General features: G+C 44.7%; 1 protein-coding gene across 11 annotated transcripts in view; it reads left to right on the top strand.

Annotated features, from left to right (window-relative positions):
- Window positions 1-19,082, top strand: part of CEP112 (centrosomal protein 112) — a 437,573-nt gene that overhangs the window by 373,742 nt on the left and 44,749 nt on the right. For 9 of the 11 annotated variants that reach the window (XM_087854195.1, XM_045813972.2, XM_087854196.1 and 6 more), the window contains 2 exons: window positions 6,458-6,559; window positions 10,335-10,399. In XM_087854195.1, the coding sequence (XP_087710321.1) occupies window positions 6,458-6,559; window positions 10,335-10,399 (167 nt within the window). Of the gene's footprint in view, window positions 1-6,457; window positions 6,560-10,334; window positions 11,686-19,082 lie in introns of those variants that run through there. The other 2 variants (XM_045813971.2, XM_045813970.2) reach the window with 2 other exon arrangements.

The raw sequence follows: 19,082 nt of genomic DNA, 5'->3' as shown, positions 1-19,082 counted from the left end.
TCTATGTATGTTGATTCTTATGAATAGACGTAGGAGACCCAGGTTTCTTTGTGCAGCCTGGAACCTTTCCAACTACCCGCACCTGAATTTAGAGCACCCGAAGCTAACTGAAGTGCTAGGTTCGGACCGTTGTCTTCACCCTCAGGCCCCCGTCTTCTCCACAGTACCAGAAAATTGTGCCTTCCTCCTAAAACCATACCCCTTTTCAGAAACTAGTTCATGCTCTCCTCCCACTAGAGGGGCTGGTGGCTGCTTCCTTCATCAGCCATCCACTTTGCTGGGAGGCTCAGGGTCCCGTCTGCAGCAGGCTTTGCTCCCTTGGGGTGGAGACTGGTCCCCATGTACAGGAAACGAGGGGGTCCTGTACACTGCAGCCTTGGTCTGAGGGGGCCCCCGTTGCAATAAAGAACCGTAAGGTAAAACCATATTGAAGACGGGGGGAAATGAACGTTCTGAAGACCGTTGAGAAAATTATGGTTACTTGTACATTTTCACTTTGTATTTGAGAATCGAAGTCCACCCGCTCTGCCGCAGAGTGCCTTTCTTAAAAAGGATCTCTCTTGGCAGTTGCTGTGGCAACGCATAATACCTTAACCCCAATAAAAATGACATTTCTTAGAAGGCAGAGCATTTTTTCTCAGCTGCACTAGAGCATTATTTTGGCACCATCTTTTACTACAGTTTCTTTCATTCTTATTCTTTAAACCACATGGAATTCAGTATCAAACCACTGAGTTTTATATACTCACTCCCCTAAAAAGCCCACGCAAAAACTTTCTGCTGCACAAAGGCCCGTCGCTCAGAAACATCCCCCGCATTTCTGTTCGCCTTCTATCAGATCCCCCCCAGTAACCTCCCTCCCTGTGTCCCTCTCCTGCCCACCTCTTACCCACCTGTCACCACCCTTCAGAAGCCCAGCGTCTCTTTGATGTTCTCCACTCACTCCAAACCCCCCACTGCAGTGCCCACCCATGTTCACCCTCTCTCAGAATATATACTCTGCTCCAAATTTACCTCTTGTTCTTTCCCTCATCTCCAACCCCCTACAATTTCTTCAACAGTCAAACTCCATTTGCTTTATAGCGTTCAGCTAAGCCAGGTGTTAGGACACAGTTCTGAATACACGAATCCACAATGAGAAGAAGCCTCTGATAATTTCCCCCAACCCTTCCATATACATCGATAGAAATCCAGGCTGGATGGAGAGAGTTTTAAGCTGAGGTCCTTTCCTTAAATCATTCAGCATGGAGCAGTGATTCCTACCTGTGGAGCAGAGCTCTTGGCAAGGCTCTGAGAAAACTCATCCATACCCCAATCACGCTCGGTAGCCAGGATAAATAATAGGAGCCAAAACCTTGCTTTCCAAAGGTATGTAGATGAGTTTAATTATAAAATACAAATTCACTTAAAATTCATTCTGAATTCATAGGAGCTTTTCGTCATGATGTACTTTCTCAATCCGTAGATACTAAAAAATGCAAAAAGAGGTTTAAATGGAACCCTCAAGTTAATCGCAAATATATGCAAATAATTTGCTAGCAGGATTTCTAGCATTGCAAATAATTAGATGTTAAAAAGTGTAGTGCTAGAGGCTTGGCTAAATTCAATATATATATAAAATTCATAATATACATAAATATAAGGTAATGAAATATATATGTATAGTCTCCATTATATGATGTAATGATAACTAACATTTATTGAACATTTATTTACTAAATGCCACTCTTGTAAAACTTCTACATACATTAAGTCACCTAATCTCACAGCAGCCTTGAGAATTTATAATTCCCATTTTCCTGATAAAGAAACTGAGGTACAGAGAAATTAACCTTCCCAGGGCATGCAGTTTAGGGACCCAACTCAGATTCAGTTCTGACTTTCCCGCTCCAGAGTCTGGGTTCTTATTGTATTAAGAGGTATTAAGACTGTATTAAAAGAGAAAATACAAAAAGAGAAAAGTAAAATGGGGGCGCCTGGCTGGCTCAGTTGGTTGAGTGTCTGCCTTCGGCTCAGGTCATGATCCCGGGGCCCTGGGTTTGAGCCCCGTCCCTGCTCAGCGGGGAGTCTGCCTCTCAGTCTCCCTCTCCCCCTGCCCCACTCCCCTGCTCATGCTCTAGCTTGCTCTCTCTCTCTCAAACGAATAAATTTAAAAATCTCTTAAAAAAAAAAAAAAAGTAAAAGGTATTCAGAGTCAAAAGCAGAATGGACATCTGCGTGTGACCTGGAAACAGAACAAAACCCCAGCCTGGTGCGTGAAGCCAAAGCCGCGAGTACAGGGTCCCGAGCCCATCAGCAGGCAGAGGCAGCGGGGAGAGAAGTCCCAGGAGTAAAGGGGACAAAAATGCTGAGAGGGCTCCTTGCCAGCTAAATGACGAGAGACTGGGTCACAGCTTGAAAGCGAGCGCTGGTGTGGCCCCCGTTCTCAGAAGGAAACTGAGGAAGGCTGTTGCCTGCCACAGCAGCGGGCTCCAGCTCATCTGAAGCTGCGAGGCGGTTGCCCCGGACGCAGCCCGCACACCAGGGCCTGCCTAGTTCCCGGCGCAGCAGCCCCGACACCACCGCGCTGCGGGCCCCCACGCCCTGAGATCTAGACGGAGGATGGCAGAACCCCACCGGACAGGCACGTAGGCAGAGGAAAAGGAGACGGGCCTGCTGTGGGAAAAGGCATCCAGGCACCTGGTGCGCGGACGGAAAGAAGCCAAGGAGTCTGGTGTCTGGAAGTGAGAGGACGGGTGAGTGACAGGGGCTGCGAGGCAGATAGAGGCCAGACGGTGCAGGACCCTGTTGGTCTCATTAAAGGATTTGATTTTGATTTTAAATGTTAAGAAAATTTGAGTCAAAAACTAAAACCAACATAACCAGTATTGCCGTGGGTCAGGTGCGAGACGAAGGCATCCCGGACTGGGATGGTCCCGGGGCGACACGGAAGAGTGGGGAGATAGTTCAGAGATGCCATCAGTACAAGTCTGACTTGGTTCCCTTTTTCCTCTGCTGAGCTGACCCCCAAAATGCTCGTTGGATTTTGGAAAGTAATATCAGGCACCGTCATTTTCCCAAAGTGCTTCACTCTTACCTCAGAAAACAATCACAAATGACTGTGCAGGGGCGTGTGACACAGGAACCCCCGTGGCCTCCCCTTTCCTCACCTCTTCAGAAGTGAATGCCATCTTGGGCGCATCGAAGCTTACAATAAAATAACCTGTGGCTGAGGCACCGTCCCTAAGTTGTGTGTATAAAGCTGCAGGCTTCCATCTTATTGTTTTGTTCCATCACAGGAGGGGGACGTATTTGGCATGATTTTGACACGTCAACATGACTAGTTGATAGTGTTTTTCAATAAAAACACCACAAAATATGCTTCCGTTGTCTTTCCATATTTTCAGTGAAATTGTAAGGTTTCCAAGGTTCACTTTTTGCAACAGCACTTTGAATTTCTTTCTCCAGAGATCCTATTGGCTCAAGTCAACCACAGATGTTGCACGCTCCGTAGACTCTTGTTTATGCAAATGAGTATTTGTCCAGTTACCCGGGATGTAAGTTTTACTTGAGGGTAACACTCAACTCTAGTTATGGATGTTCTCAGTCTTCATGGTCCTTTTTAAAAATTAAAGGAAATATTGGCAGTGCTCTGCCTTCGAGAGAAAGGTGGGCAGTCTGTTGCCATGGTGCGGAGACAGCTATCTTTGGTCACGTGGGCGCCATGTTACACATACGCCATTTCCACTCAGCGTCCAGGGGTCTTATTACATTACAGGAATGTCGTTGTTTGTCACGATGTCCTACGTTTCCTGATTTTCTTTGCTAAAGGGAAGAAGGTGAAGGAAAGAGGGAGGGGGGAGACTGATGTCTGTTTGGCATGAGGCGGTTGAGGAATGTGGAAAAGGAGATAACTATGCACAGTGCTCTTAGAGGGCAGTGGGAGTGCTGAGGTGGGGTGGAAATGAGCCAAAATAGTCCTGGAAATGCCTTTCCAGAGTTACTTACACGAGAACGGTCTTTGAATGCTTCTGCATTTAATAAACTAATATAGCCCTCGCGAGTGTAATTGGACAGTATATGCTAATGAAAATTAATATTCAAACCTAATAATAAGATAGATTTATATGTAAAAACTTCATTTCCCTTAGGAAAAGGAATTGTACATCCATCAAATCCTTTGCTTAGATCAGTTCAACTTCCTCTGGCTTCTTGACCTGTTGTAAGACCAGATTCAGACGACAAGAGAGACGTGGAAAGGCAGGAAGACAAAGGGAGATTGGCGTATTTAGCAGTTCATAGTTTGTGATTAGTCCAGAGATAAGTGTTATCACCCCCTCGTTATTCCCCCTCAAACACATCATGGGTCAGAGGTGGGGATAGAAAAATAGTAACAGAAGTCGAAAGTGATATGAAAGAATATAAGCTAATTCTTTCCTTCCTCTTTCTCATTTTGCCATGTGACAAACTTAGATTCAGCCTTCACTGGTTGGACCTTACAGTGTGTGCATCTGTGGGGGATTTATGGAACTTCTAGTTTAGGTCAATATGTGCATTGCATTTGTAGAGATTTTTTAAATTAGTCTTATCTATAAATCTTCAATTAAAATTTTAAACCAACGGGAAAGTATGAGGAATAAATTATTGTTGTCATTGTTGTTCTTGTAGTCATCAAAAAAAAAAAAAAGCAAAGAATAGATGGATGTCTGGAAGGATGGCAGTACATCCGCCCCCTTTCTCAGCCCCTGTTATACTGGGGAGAGCACCAGTGTATAGTGGATGGAACTTCTCTAACTAGTTGTGTCTGCGATGTCCTTTTCCTTTGGGGGTGGAAGAAACATTTCAGCATTTGGAAAGGTTATCTGAGAAACAGCAGAGCATAGTGGCTAAGAATACATGCTTGACAGACTCCTTGAGTTCCAGTCATGGCTTGCTCGCCTCTCTGTGCTTACCTCACTGGGTTGTCGGAAGGATTCACCACTTATTAAAGCACTTAGAATTGTATCTGGCACATTGGAGGTACTCAATGAATGTTTGCTGGTAGTAACATTATCAACCTTATGAATAGAGCAAAACAGATTCAAGTTTTCCATGACTTTATTAAAGTAACAGGATTCTGCTTGGTATAATGATTTTTAAATTCAGGATTTGGGTTTAAGGATTCAGGGTAGTAATATTTTCCTGGTCAATAGTCTCATTCATAAGAGAGGTAATTTCAGATTTTCCAAGAGCTCATTTTAAGTTTACTCAGATTCACTGAAATCATAAAAACAAAGGAATAGTAGACAGGAAGTGGAAATGCCCAGATCCTCAAAAAAAAAGTTGGAAAATACAGCCTACTGAATTTAAAAGTGATGTGATAGGGTGATCAAAGGGCAGTCGGCTCACACAGTGTTCTGCTATCTGTGGCCTAGCCTTCAGTAGGAGAAGGCCATCAGATATGAAAAGTGAGGTGGGGACAAGGGTTCAAGAGAAACTATGAGAATTAACAGAAGAACCTAAGTGCTGGGCCTTCACCTCCCAAGTACTTAAAACTGAGGGAAGATGGCCCCAAGAAAAGATGGAAAGGGCATACACAACGTCTCTGGAAAAGTGGTCACCGTTAATACCAAAGCATATGCCAGTGGAGTTCCTGAATCGAGGAGAAAGAAAATCTCACAGGCATTCAAGCAGAGAAAGAAAGTCACCTTCAACACAGAAAACAACCCAGCCTGGCTTCAGACTTTGCCATGGGTACATGTGATGCCAGAGGACATTGAAAAGAAAAGTCGCCAAAGTCCTAAAGGAAAGGAAGTAGGGTTGGGCATTATTATACCCAGCTCAGTGGTCTTGCAGACGTACAGATCGTGGGCAGACACTCCAACTGAACAAGGATACAAGGGAGACAGCACACAGGAGTCCCTTTTGAAAGGGTAGCAGCTCAAAATTTCAGAGCCAGTGTCGAACAATAGAAAAATATAGTCAATATAGTAGCTTGTAGACCCTCGATCAATGGCAAGACACGCTGGTCTACCTGTGTTGTGGAGACAGCAGCGTAGATGCTTCTTCATCCTGTGGATTATAGCGAGCGCCCCGGTACCTAGCCAGGTGGAGGGAGTGTCTTCATCAAAGCAACGACATAGCAGGAGTTGTCCTCAAATCACATGTGCCACGATCTTAATCCACATCCCGATCAAGGAAAGGTTAGCATAGTGCGTATATCATGAGTGGTGAGGGGAGGGCAGGTGTTTCACTTATCAAATGCTGAAAATTGTGTTCCTGGGGATTGTAAAGAAATAAAAGTGTTTCTGGCACTGTCTCTCCCAGACTCGCAAGGGCAGACCAAGTGCCTTTTTCAGTTTGTAATTCTGTTTCCTGTCGTTTCATCTTTATTGATGAAACTTACTTTGGTGATAAATAGATATTATTATTTTTTTAAACTTAAGACAACCATTTCCATGGAAAAATTGATAAGCTGTCATTTTTTTTTTCACTTTAGATAACTTATATACGACAAGAATATGAAACCAAATTCAAAGGGTTGATGCCGGCATCTCTAAGACAAGAGCTGGAAGACACCATTTCCTCCCTAAAGTCACAGGTAATTACTAGAATCAAGGCATTTCTTTGGGATTCCGGTGGTGTGTACATCCTGAAAACAGGCTCACAAATAAGTTTAATTCTGAATTGATGCCAGAAATTAATATCATACGTAATATAACGTACAACTCAGGATGAATTGTTTGTTGTTTGGGGTTTGTTTTTTTTTTTAAGTTTTTCTTACTAGTTTTGGAACTCATTGTCTCAATGAGATTTTCTTACAAGCACCGTGACATTGAAAAGTTCAGTTATGGTTACCTTTCCTCATTTACAGTGCACATTCCAGCATAGCCTCCCCCTTTCTCCTCTTGGTACTAAGCCCCAAATGCCATCACTTGGCACATCGGGGATTCCTCATGGTGTGAAAGGGCAGAGAAACAGAAACCAGGGTTCAATTAGAAGCATTTTTATTCTGGTGTGTTTCGTATGGTTGTTAGACGTAACAAGATGCATTTTAAATTCCAAGCAGAATAATGACAAGGTATTCAAACAATTCGGTTAAATAGTTCTTGCTGAAATGTGTAGTTCTTGGTGTAGCTTATGAAATACAGTGTGAGAGATGCGATGGATATAAATTTAGGTGCTTAGGATTATTTCACAACTCCCAACGTCAGTTTTCCCCATGTACTTCTAGAAACATATTTTATATATTGCCAGTCTGATGACCCTAACATGGCAAAGAATCTGCACATTCCCACTTCTAAAACACTTAGGAACCTAAAACGTACTTTTTCCCTACAACAATCATGTTCCCTTTGTATGTCTAAGAATCCTTGTATGACTGAGACTGATGAAAAGCAATAACTAGGACCCAGAGTAGCCAAAACCAGCTTGAAAAAATAAGAATGAATTTGGAGGGCTCATGCTTCCCAATTTCAAAACTCACTACAAGGCTGTGATAATCAAGACAGTGTGATATTGGCAAAAGCATAGACACAGAGGTCAATGAAATAGAATTGAGAATCTGGGGAGGAGGGGAATCTTTTATATATACATATTATATTATATTATATATATTATATTATATTATATTATATTATATTATATTATATTATATTATATATTTTTTTGGTCACTTGGTTTCCAAATATCCCAAGACTGAGGGAAAAATGGAAAGAAAGGCACTGGGACAATCAGATAATTCAACAAGTTAATTCAAAACGGATCATAGACCTAAATGTAAGAGCTAAAAAACGATAAAACTCTTCGAAGAAAACTCTGAGATCTTCTTAGATGAAGGAGTGAATCCGTGTGCCTTGGGCTAGGTGGGAGTTGTTTTTTTTTTAGCTATGACACCAAGAGCACAAGCAGCAGAAGAAAAAACCAGATGAATCGTACTTTACTAAAAGTTAAAACATTATACTTCAAAAGGCAACATTCAGAAATTGAAGAGACAGGGGCGCCTGGGTGGCGCAGTCATAAAGCGTCTGCCTTCAACTCAGGGCGTGATCCCGGCATTCTGGGATCGAGCCCCACATCAGGCTCCTCTGCTAGGAGCCTGCTTCTTCCTCTCCCACTCCCCCTGCTTGTGTTCCCTCTCTCGCTGGCTGTCTTTCTCTGTCAAATAAATAAATCTTAAAAAAAAAAAAAACAAAAATTGAGACAAACCATGGCATAGGAGGAAACATTTGCAAATCGGGTCTCTTTTAAGAAACTTAAAAAAAAAAAAAAAAGAAACCATCCTTTTTTCTGGGCTTCTTGAGAGGAGGAGGACTTGGCTGTCTGTGCCAAGAGCAGCGCCTGCCACACAGTAGGTGCTCAATAAATTGATTTATGAACCAAAACGATTTGATGATATTCACACACGCTTTTTACACTGTGTAGGACAAAGCGCGGGCAGCAAATTTCAGCCGCCCCGTATGTATTCCCCTCCATCAAAAGCCTCTTACCTGAAGATGAAACGTTCATTCCATCATTCTGTGGCTACTGTTGGCTTTGCTCCTGCCGGCCGAGTTTTGCTCTCGTTCGCGCCTGCCTATAAAAATAAGTACTGCAGGAAAGTGTTACGGTAGAAAGGGTTAAGTCATCTTTATTTACATGAAAAGCTCCCCTTGCAGTGTGGTTTACCCATTAACTTTGTAGGGGAGCTTCCATAGGGTCAGCTACGGAGGACCTGGCACCTTGGAGGGGGGTGGTTAGGGAAAAAAAAGAAGGAAAGAAAGAAATCTGATAGCCACCTGCAGGGCTTCTGTTATCATTCACATCATTTCCCTGTAATAAAAGTCACTTCAGCCTCCTAAAACTGGATGTTGACCCAGAAAGAGAGTGCTGCCAGCTGCGTTAGGGCCTCAGAACTGGCAGCTGCGTGGAGGAGTCGCAGGCCCGAGAGTGTGCAAATTTAGTTTGAAAGCACAGGTGCGTGTATGTTCTGAAAATTGTTGGGATTCCAATTGCAAAGCAGGGTGGGGGAAGGGAAGCCGAATGGGTGTAATCCTCGCATCTGTCAACATTATCAATTGTCCCATGGGTCATTTGAGCAATTGGCTAGAATTAAGACCAGGGTGATATTACAAGTAAGAAAAACCAAGGGGGACCACTTGGATATGGACCCATCTAGAGAATGTGTGCTTTCCTCTCTTGCAAGCACATTTGCTGTTCTGCCAGCTGTATTCTCTTGCCTAACCAGGCTTCGGAATCAACCGTTGCCATGGTTTCAGTTCAGACCAAAGTGGCAAGAGTAAACAATTCTGAAATGATCAAATACCGCTGACTCTTGATTACATGGAGCCATAGTAGAAGTTACCCCCAAACCATTTCTATTAGCTCGTGTAAGGTGCTTTGGAATTCATACCTGATATAGGTATCTTTAACACTATATAGAAACTTATGCTTCCAAAACAATCAAACCACACTGTAAAGATCTGATTTAAGAGAATATGCTAAGCTCCTAGGCCACTTCTATTAGTCTTTTCACGTCCTCCTAACCTTGGGAAGCAGCTGTCATCGATCCCATTTCACAGACGAGGCATCATGAGCTCAAGTAACTTTCCTAGAGCCATAGAGGCCAAGCCAAGAGTTGAACCCAAGCTGGCCTAACTCTGGCTTAGGCTCTTTCCACTACCAACATTGTCTCTCCAACCTCAGGGAAGCCCCAGAATGGGCTGAAGTTTCCAGAAGACAGCAATTTTCTTTCTCCTCACTCATTCATTCGTTAAACGCTGGTGAACACCAGCATCCCACCCAGCCCCGTGAAAGAGGCTGGGGACAGAGACGAAGAAACATCCTCCCCGTCCCAGAAGAGCTCTCAGGTTTGGGGGAGAGATATGAAAGCAAATAACCCCAAGGCAGTTCAAGAAGTCCTAATGATGCAGCACAGGAGGAGGGAGAGAGCGGAGGGGCCCTGACTCTGTCTAGGATGCGATGAGCGGTTGCGGAGGCATCGAGGAAGTCAGTAGGAGAGGTGACATTTGAACCAAACAGTGGAGGATAAATGGGAAATAGCCAAGCATTCCAAAGAGAGAAAATGCGCCGTGCCAAAGGGCAAAAGAGTCCGGAAGACATGGTGTACAAGGTGGTGATGGTGGGGAGGGCGGGAGGAGAGATGGAGCCTCAGGGATGGGCTGGGGCCAGACCAAAATGGCTCTGCAATAAGGAGTTCGAATGGATTCTCTAGTCTCGGATGGATTTTCAGGAGGGATGCGATGTGATCAAAGGTGAAAAGTACAACACTGACATTCAGCAAATCCTCTGCCTTTCATGTAGGGAGCCATGTTATTTGCACCACATTGCCATTTCAGCCGCATTCGCCTCTGCTCATACACGGTGTCTTTTTCTAGGTTAACTTTCTACAGAAGAGAGCATCCATCCTTCAAGAAGAACTAACTACATACCAAGGCAGAAGGTACAGCCCACGCTCCTAAGGCCTTCTGATTAGTTTGTACTGTTAGCACCCTGAGTCTCCCGGGTTGACATTAGGGTCTTTATTAAAATGCTTACCCATAATATCAGTTTTGAAAAAAAAAATGATTTTTTTTTTTACACAAAATGGCCTGTCTTGGAGAAGCCACCCACCTCTTGTCATCAGAGTGCTTAGTCAGTACGCTCAGAACAAAACGAGAGAATCTGCAGGTGCCTGACAAGTCTGGGCCTCACCTTCGTAGTCCTGACAAGACATTGTCTTGAAGCCAGTTGCAGGGTTAAGGAGACTGTCTTGCTTTTAAGATAGCGAGATGATGCAATCTTAGTGTGGTAGCCCACATCTTCAAAGGCCCGTATCCCCTGGAGGTTTGGCGCTGTTGCAGATGTTCTCCGGACCAAAATAGATAAACGTCTCGGTGGTGTGGCAACAGCGTGACTCCAGTGCCCTCAGCGTGTGCTCCTCAAGGATGCCTTTTTAGTCAGCTTCCCAGAGACATCACAGGCATAGATTATGTTTACCTGCTCGCGAACTACCTCCCTTTTCGTGCAGTGAAAGGCCGAAGCACTTATCTGGCATTGGATTAAAAGTGAAGACCTTGTGAATCATTCACTTTCCAGAAGATTCTGTTGCCTTGTGCAGATGGGATCAGATCTTTTCTGGGCATGAATGATAAAATTTTGATATCAAATATCCTTTTTAACCGCTATCCAACTCCTCCCAAGTTAGGACCTGTTTTCTTGTTGACACGCCCATTAAACCTGGAGAAAATCATTAACGGAGGGTTTTGATTTTCAGGTGACTGCACGAAGGCTTACCTGAGTAGCACAGGGCGAGGGCAGTGGGTGTCACTGTCTGGGCTGCACTGGGGATTTCTTCCAGCAGGTTTGAAGATTTGGATATTGTAAAGTGTGAGATCAATGACATTTTTTAATACTTAAATGTAATTAAGATCATAAACACATGCATCACTCATACGCTATGGGGTGGTTTTATTTGTGTCTGCCTAAGTTATTATTATTTTTTTTAACATTCCTTTATTTCGGATTGCCATAGTCGCGTGCATTTGAGCGTGTACTGAGAATTGCTATATATTGGGGAAAGAAATGATTTCTCATAATATGCCTTGTTGATGCTTTTGTATAGAATTTTACCGGTGGCCTATGATCAAAATCACGTTTGTAGTATCGTATCACAATTTTTAACATGCTTACGTTGTTTTCATGTTCATGTTCATACATTATTAAAACATTATATTTTGTACTTATCAATTTTATTTCCACTTTTTATTGCACCTCATTTGCCAAAATAAGTATGACATGTGCGTGGTATTTTTCCCTAGAAAATCCTGACCATCTCAAATTGTACTATGGCGAAAAATACCTTAGTCATGTCAGAGATCACATCCATAAGCAAGCAGTTCGTTTATTTAGACTAAAAATCACTGGGTCGTCTGATATAAGTTTAAGGAGTTGACGCATGGGTCTCGTCTGCCCCTGGGACTCCAGAGGCGGAATGGTGTAAGAATTTTATGTAGCAGCTATGGTTTTATTGTTGCTTTCTCTTTTTATGGTGGTTGTTTTCATTATCGTATCAATTGATGCTTCTTAAGAAAGCCTCAAAACGTAGAGGTGTTTTCCAAGGACACGCAGCCCAGTGGCAAATGGTGGCGGATGAGCCGTGATTGGTCCCATTTTCCTCCCTGCAAATATGGTGGTGTTCCCCTTATTGGATGTTTGTCTCCACCCAGCTGACCAATCAGCATTAATATGCTGATTGATAGCGTTGATTGGTCTGTGTTCTATGCTGATTGGTCAGCCCCATTTGCCGAGGAAATTTTGAATTGCAATGGATGGATGCTCTGTATTCTTTTGTCTGCATTGTGGTGTGTGCCCTGGGCCCTTTGAGACGCTCTAAAAATCTGGACCGCAGGCAGGGCCATGATCATCCGCTTTACTGTAACAGGACAGGGCAGAACGTTTCTTTACGCTCTTTCAAAATCCTTGTCTCTTTCCCACGCCCATCTCTGTTGTTTGCTGCCCAAGGATTAATTACCCTTTCTTGCACCGTAACTGAGCCGCGGAGATAAGGAAGTAACAGGTTTTAAAGCCACTTCCAAAGCCAGGGCCTTGCGGCGGCCATCAATAAAAACCCTTACCTTCCTACTGTAGATCACCTCTGCCTGGTGACGTTTGCCCTGACACCTCCTGCAGGAACAGAGGTCCTGTCCTTTGAAAGCTCAGGTCTTTCTTGCATTTACGATAAATTACAGCACTGGCTTGAAGAATATTCAGGAAAAAGCAAAATCGAAGCAGATGCTATTAAAACCACCTACCAAATGAGGACAATTGGTGCTCAGACTATGATTTAGTGCTCGAAAGGGAAAGATTAAGGCTACGTGATTAATTTTTAAGTGCTTCTCTACAGACCGTGAAAAACAGGTTGAAGCTCAACACATTTCATTAGTAAGGTTATTAGCTGCCTGATGTGAAAATGCTTGGTGAATTGTATTGTCTGCTGGAATTGGAACTCCCACTCAAGAATATTTGTTTTCCATGAGTAAATATCAGTAGGTGTTTTGGAAAGTTGCCTGCTATTCTTTCTTTTCCTTATTTCAGGGGTTATGAATCACAAACAGTGGTGAACCTTTGACATTACCCAGATCCTGTTTCCCTTCTGATGCGTGTCGCATACGGCTGGGAGTCAGCGTACTGAAGCTTTAGGCCAGTTTGATTCTGTGTGATAGGACTGGATGGCCGACACTAATGTTTTTGTGAATGTCCTCTGATAAAGGAAGAGAAGGAAAAATTGTCTTTGGCACGTTTAAAATCCCTTCCTGAATTGAGCCCTGGGTATCTAAATGGCTCCTGGGAGGACAAGCAAGTGCTCAGGAAATGAGTTATAAACATGGTGCCTTATTATAAAATCATCTAAGATTTCATCCCTTCTTTTATCTGGTGGAAGATCAATTGTTCATCCTACGTACCTCATTTAGTTCCATTTCAAGTCGTCATTCTTGGCTCCTGCCCCGGAGTCACCCACCTGTGCATGCGACCGGCTGCTGGGGTGGGTGAGGAGGCGCTGGGGACCAGCGCGGAAGGCAAGCCATGGGCGCGCGGGGTTCTTCGTGCGTGTGTTTACCCAGCGTGGGGTCGAGCGCAGGAGAAGGGTTAACACGGAGGCCAGCCGTCCGTCATCTGCCCATGTCATGGTTTTATTTGAGTCCTACCACTTCTGCGTCACCAAGCCACAAGCCCTTTCAGGGGTCTGACCCCTGATTTTGCAACCGCCCCACTCAACAATCAGCTCCTCAGAGGGCAGCCATCCGGGGGCACCAGGGAGAAAAAAGGCCCTGGGGTGGGGTGGGGTGGGGGGGCAGAGAATGGGTCGCCTTGCTTCAGGGTTTGTACAAAAGAATCGGCTGTGACTCAAGGGAAATTGCTGGATTCAGACGTTATCCTGTAATGTCACCTAGTAACAGCAGACTCCTCAGAAGCGGGCATATGCCTGTCGTCGTGAGCAAGCTCATTAAAGGTGTCTGCAGAGAAAGTGCAGACAGGAGAAACTATGAGCTTGAATTAACAATTAACAGCCCTCTTATTGAAGTGCATCGCCATCCGCAGAAGGCAGTGGTGTTTTAGCTTTCCTTCTGAGAGCAAAAAGGAAAGGCAAAACATCAAAAATGGTCGGAGAAAAGTTTCAGAACACAAGGTCATTTTAATTCATAGTTTCCTTAAAAGAGCAGTCTCTTCGGAGCTTTCATATTTTGTTCAGAAAGGTCGTCTCTTTTAAGCCTTGTCATTAAAGACAGTTTGCTCTTTAAAGTGAATTATCAAAGTGTGTAGAAATTGCAAGTTACTGAAACTAAAAATGCATGATCAATTTTAAGTCTGCTAACTAAAGCTTACTTAAAATTGGATGTGCTTTTGTCCTGGCGGCCCCTTTGATAAGACCAAAAAAAGATACATGGTTGGTCAATTCAAAGTAGGAGAAGAAGATAATTAGATAAAACCTTTTCTCACCCGTTGAAGTGGTTCTCGGATTTGGAGACTTGATTAGGAAGCTGTGGCGTAGGCTGAAATGGTATTTGAAAGGTAAAAATCAAATATTCTGGATTTTGACCTGTATTAACATTCTTCCCTGTATTGTTTTAAGAACTGAGTCAAACTTCAGATCCTATTATTTACCTCACATGGAGGAAGAGAGATGGAATTTGTAACATAAGACTAAAGGAATTTTAAAATCCAGATCCCTCAGTGACATCTAGGTCAGTTGAAAAGTCGTTCTTCCAGAGATTTCGGTTTTAAGCAAGGATTTCCATCAGGCAAATGCTTTAAGACCAAAGGCCCAAGATGTTGCCATAGATTCTGCTGTTTTTTAGAAGTGAGCTTAGTCTAGACGTCGGGGTAATAAATACCCTTATATCCTCTTTGGGAGTCTACCGTTTAAGAGAGGTCTCCTGGAAAACAGCTAGCTGGACGCAAAGACTTGATCAGCGAGCAGAAAGACAGGGCGACCTATGAGAAGCCTGATAAATTTAGTTAGCTGAAATGCGTTTGCATAAGGGAAACCATGTCGTCCATACCCCTTTACTTCTGCTAGAAAAGGAACTTAGTTCATAGGTGGAGTCTACCACTTAGCTTTGTTTCCCTAGGTAATTCCCTTTACCTCTCTGGGCCTCACTTTGGTCATCGAGAACACATCAGTGTTTCTCAAACTCTACCATTTCAAGCTCTAATTCATCCTTTCTCCCACTGGTATTCTGTCAGGCCCTGTTCTGAATGGCTTGTCTTGATGTCTTCAGATGGCATATTTAGGAAATGTGGCGTGCTCGATCCCCTCTCGAAGGCTCCCGTTCGCGTCACTCAGTCGCTCACTCACCCAGCCATCATCCATTGACAAATGCTGATTGCCTCCTGTGTGCTGGGCAGCACAGTAACCCCCTCCAAAGTTAGTGGCTTCACGGTAATTTATCATCTCTCTCTACGGAAGGTTGACCAGGCTCAGCTAGGCTGTTCGCGCTTGGGTTTCAAGCAGGTGCAGTGACCATGATGACTCTCTCCCAGGGTGGATGTCAGGAGCCCTCAAGAGCAAGCCCAACGAGAGAGCAGACTTGAAAGTCCCCAGAAACACAACGCACGGGCTCAGGGAGGGCACAGCATCACTTCCACCTAACTTCATCAAAGACAGAGCCCACCCAGAGTCAAGGGTAGAGGACACAGAGCCCAGTAGTGTTAAAGAACGTGTGGCCATCTCTAATCTGCCACACCTGTGGGTAAAAAGAAACCCATCTATCTTTAACCTGGAATCTCTCCTTAAACAATGTGATCCACGGAAGAGTTTTTCTGTAGCATACATGTTTTATTGCTTGGCGTTCTGAGAAATGTCAGCTAGAGCCCAAATCCAGGTGATTGCTGAGAAGTCTCTTCCTGGGCAACCTTCTGCTGGCCTCTGTTGTATTTCCATGATCACGGGTTAAATGGGATTTGGAAACACCTCTTGGGGAGCCCTGAGTTACGAGTATTCACTAAGGCCGCGTCTTCCGCTGTGATTCTTTGGAAAGATGGTAGCAACCGCAGACGAGTGTTTCTCTCGGCCCTTCTCTGTTCGGGGCTTGGTGTACGTTGTTTACCGTAATTATCTTAGCAAGTGTGTTATTATAAAGGTCCACCAAAACACATACCCTGTGCTTAGCGTGGTTTTTCCTTCTTTCGTGGAAATATCAGGCGCATGGAAGGGCGTGGTCTTGATGAGCCTGTGAGGGAAAATTCCCTGAACCACAGAGCACTCAGAAACTACTCAACTAATCATCCAGATAAACAAGTGAATCAGCCTCCTAATTGCCCCGTTAGCTTCCTCGTCTCTGCTGGGTTATCTCTGTTCGTGCCCCTGAGCCCAGCTCCTGGATCTCACCAGCCTGAGCCTGAACCTGAACCTGGGTGGGGGAGGTGAACGAGCAACTGAAGCGGAGCGACCATTCCTCCGCCTTCTAACTCCCAATCTCCATGAGTGCTGCAATGGACAGATTGATCGGGCCTGGTGATCGGCGTGTGTTTTGAAAACATCAGAAGCCTTGGTTTGCCCGGAGTTCAGCTCTGTTCCGCAAGCAAAGCCTGACAGTTTAAGGGGGAGAGGAGACGAGAAAAGACATCATCTCCCCAGGAAAGAGGAACTATTTTCCTAACAGGGTGCTAGAGAGTTCTGAGAATCTTGCACTTGTTGCAGAAGTACCTTGACATCAGCTGAGAGTTCTCAGAAGCGGGTTTGCGTTCCCCACTCTGGCTCCGCGCAGGCTGACTGTTGCTGTCGTTTACCTGACATCGACCGTGATGTTGCTCTTTCGAGTTCTGTGCAAACTCCCATTGCCGTCCGACTCCCCCATGTACGTTTCATGTTTCCCAGCTACTGCGGTGTCACAATCCTGTGTGAAATCCTTTTCAGAACTGAGTATTTGGCCCCTTAGTTATCATCGTGTTTGTAATAAAAATATTTATCCAAGCTGGGTGCAGCAGTTACGGCGTGAAGCCCAGGCGGGGTGGCCTCTTCATGTCTCCACCTGCTCCCTCCCAGAGTTAAGGATCTGGTAGCCGTTTTCTGCCTAGAGTGATATTTCTTACAATGTTCGGGAACCTTTCTCTGACTGAGTTTCCACTTGTGTTATCTGATTTTCTTCTTCAGTATTTTTATTTATGCATGTGGGCATGTGAGTTTGGAAGCTGCTGGAATACAAATTGGGTGGATTAAAGGAATTTTTTTTTCTTTCAAAATCATTTCTGCAATCTTATTTGGAGTGTGTGTGTGTTTGTGTATGTGTGTGTGGAATTTTTTCTACTAGGCTAATTAAGACAGCAGACCGAAGTAGACCACCTACTGCTGGCCCCTGCTGTCAGGTACTTTCCCTAAGACCATCTAATGGTCACTGTCTCTGCCTTTCTATCAGTAAAGGAGAAAGACTAATTGGCCTTCTCTCTATCTCACATTATAAATATTGTTCTCTCAGTGGTATCACCTCTAACATATAAGGAACATTTTTACCTCATGCAATCGGTAAATTGAGCTCAGCTCTTCAAAACTTGAATACATTTGCTCCCAGATTAAATGCCCTGCAGACGTTTGCTGAGTGCCTCGTGTGTCCCAGGGACTGAGCCTGGCGGAGACGCACAAAGATGAATCAGACCTGCTCCTTGCCCGCAAAGAGCTTGTAATCCATTCGGGAAGATAAGACATAGAGAGGAAAGAAAAAAAAAAAAAAGAAGATAAGACAGAGCACGATCTTCGTATAAGAGAAATGCCAAATATTCTGGGAATTCAAAGGAAGTGGTAGCATTTTGAAATCCTCTCATAGGAGGAGGTGACATTTAGTCTGGATGTTGGAGTAAGAGTGAGATTTCAATCGGTAGAAACGTGGGACAGGCGTTCCAGCTGGAAAGCTAAGCTGGGAAAGTCGTTCACATCCTCGGCATCTCCCACACAGGGAGGAAGGGAGTCGAGAGATTTAAAAAGGTGCGTTGGAATCAGGTTGTGGAGGCCAAAGGGAACTTACTGACCACCTTCAGTGCTAAGCGGGCCTCTCAGCGCATGCGGCCGAGGGCTTCGGGGTCAGAGGGAACTGGAGCCCGGCAAGTTGCCTAGTCCCTGAGTCTTGGTTTCCTTATCTTAGAAGGTGGAGGAAATAGTAGAATGCAGTTGTGAAGATTGAATGAGATAATGCATTTTCAAAGTCTAACATGCAATAAACATACAATAAGTGAAGGCCCTTTTTACTTTCTGACCATCCTCAATGATTTTGCGAGCTACGTATGATTTGTGCTTGAGGACACTGAAGCGAAGAGAAGCTTGGAATTTCGCCCAAAGCCCCACTTCGAATACATGATGGAAGCAGAGGTTGGAGCTCATGTCCCTGTAACTCACTCTTTGCTCCTCCTGCTATATTGCATCGCCTCCACGGGCGAGGAGAGGTTTGGACTCGATGTTATAGAAAACCAGGGAGCAAATAAAGCGTTTTGAGTAGGGCAGTGACACCATGAGAAACTGCCACGTGAGCATTTGTCCTGCAGCAGCATGAGGCAGGATAGTTGGAGGCCGGAGGCAGAGAAAGAGACAGGAAATAGACAGGAAATGTGTGCAGGAGTCCCGTAAGTGCAACCGAATGCCCAGGGAGAGGAACATCTCTCTCTCTCTCTCTCTCTCTCTCTCTCTCTCTCTCTCAACAGAAAATAGGTCAAAGATTTAGTAGCTACTGTGGCACCTGAATGAATGAGATGATTGTGAAGGAGGAAGGAATGTAGGGCCAAGGTTCGCAGCCTAAAAAGATGCGGGGTGCAGATCTGGGAGTGAGGGTGATGGGTTTGGGTTTAGACACACTGCGCTTCGTCAGGTAACTGGAAGCCTGGGTCAGGGCCCAGAGATTCGTCAATCAGGAGCAAGTGGGCGAGAGCTTAGGCGGAGAAGCTGATGGTTTCACCAAGAAGGGCAGAGGTTTGGGGGAAACAGGAGAGGAGAGAGGGGGATAGGAGGGGACCAGGAGGGAGCACACAGGTCCACTAGCAGCTGAAGAAGAGAGTTGGAAAGAAGCAGGGATAAGGAGAGGGCCGGCGGCAAGCTGGCCCAGAGTGTGCATTGGAGGACCGAGAAAATCTGCGGTTTGCCCTCGAGGAGAGAGGCGGGC

Source organism: Ursus americanus, chromosome 23 (genome assembly GCF_024610735.1).
Source record: "Ursus americanus isolate L20-20 chromosome 23, mUrsAme1.1.p, whole genome shotgun sequence".
Lineage (NCBI taxonomy): Eukaryota > Metazoa > Chordata > Mammalia > Carnivora > Ursidae > Ursus > Ursus americanus.
This window is presented reverse-complemented; position numbering and strand designations above follow the sequence as displayed.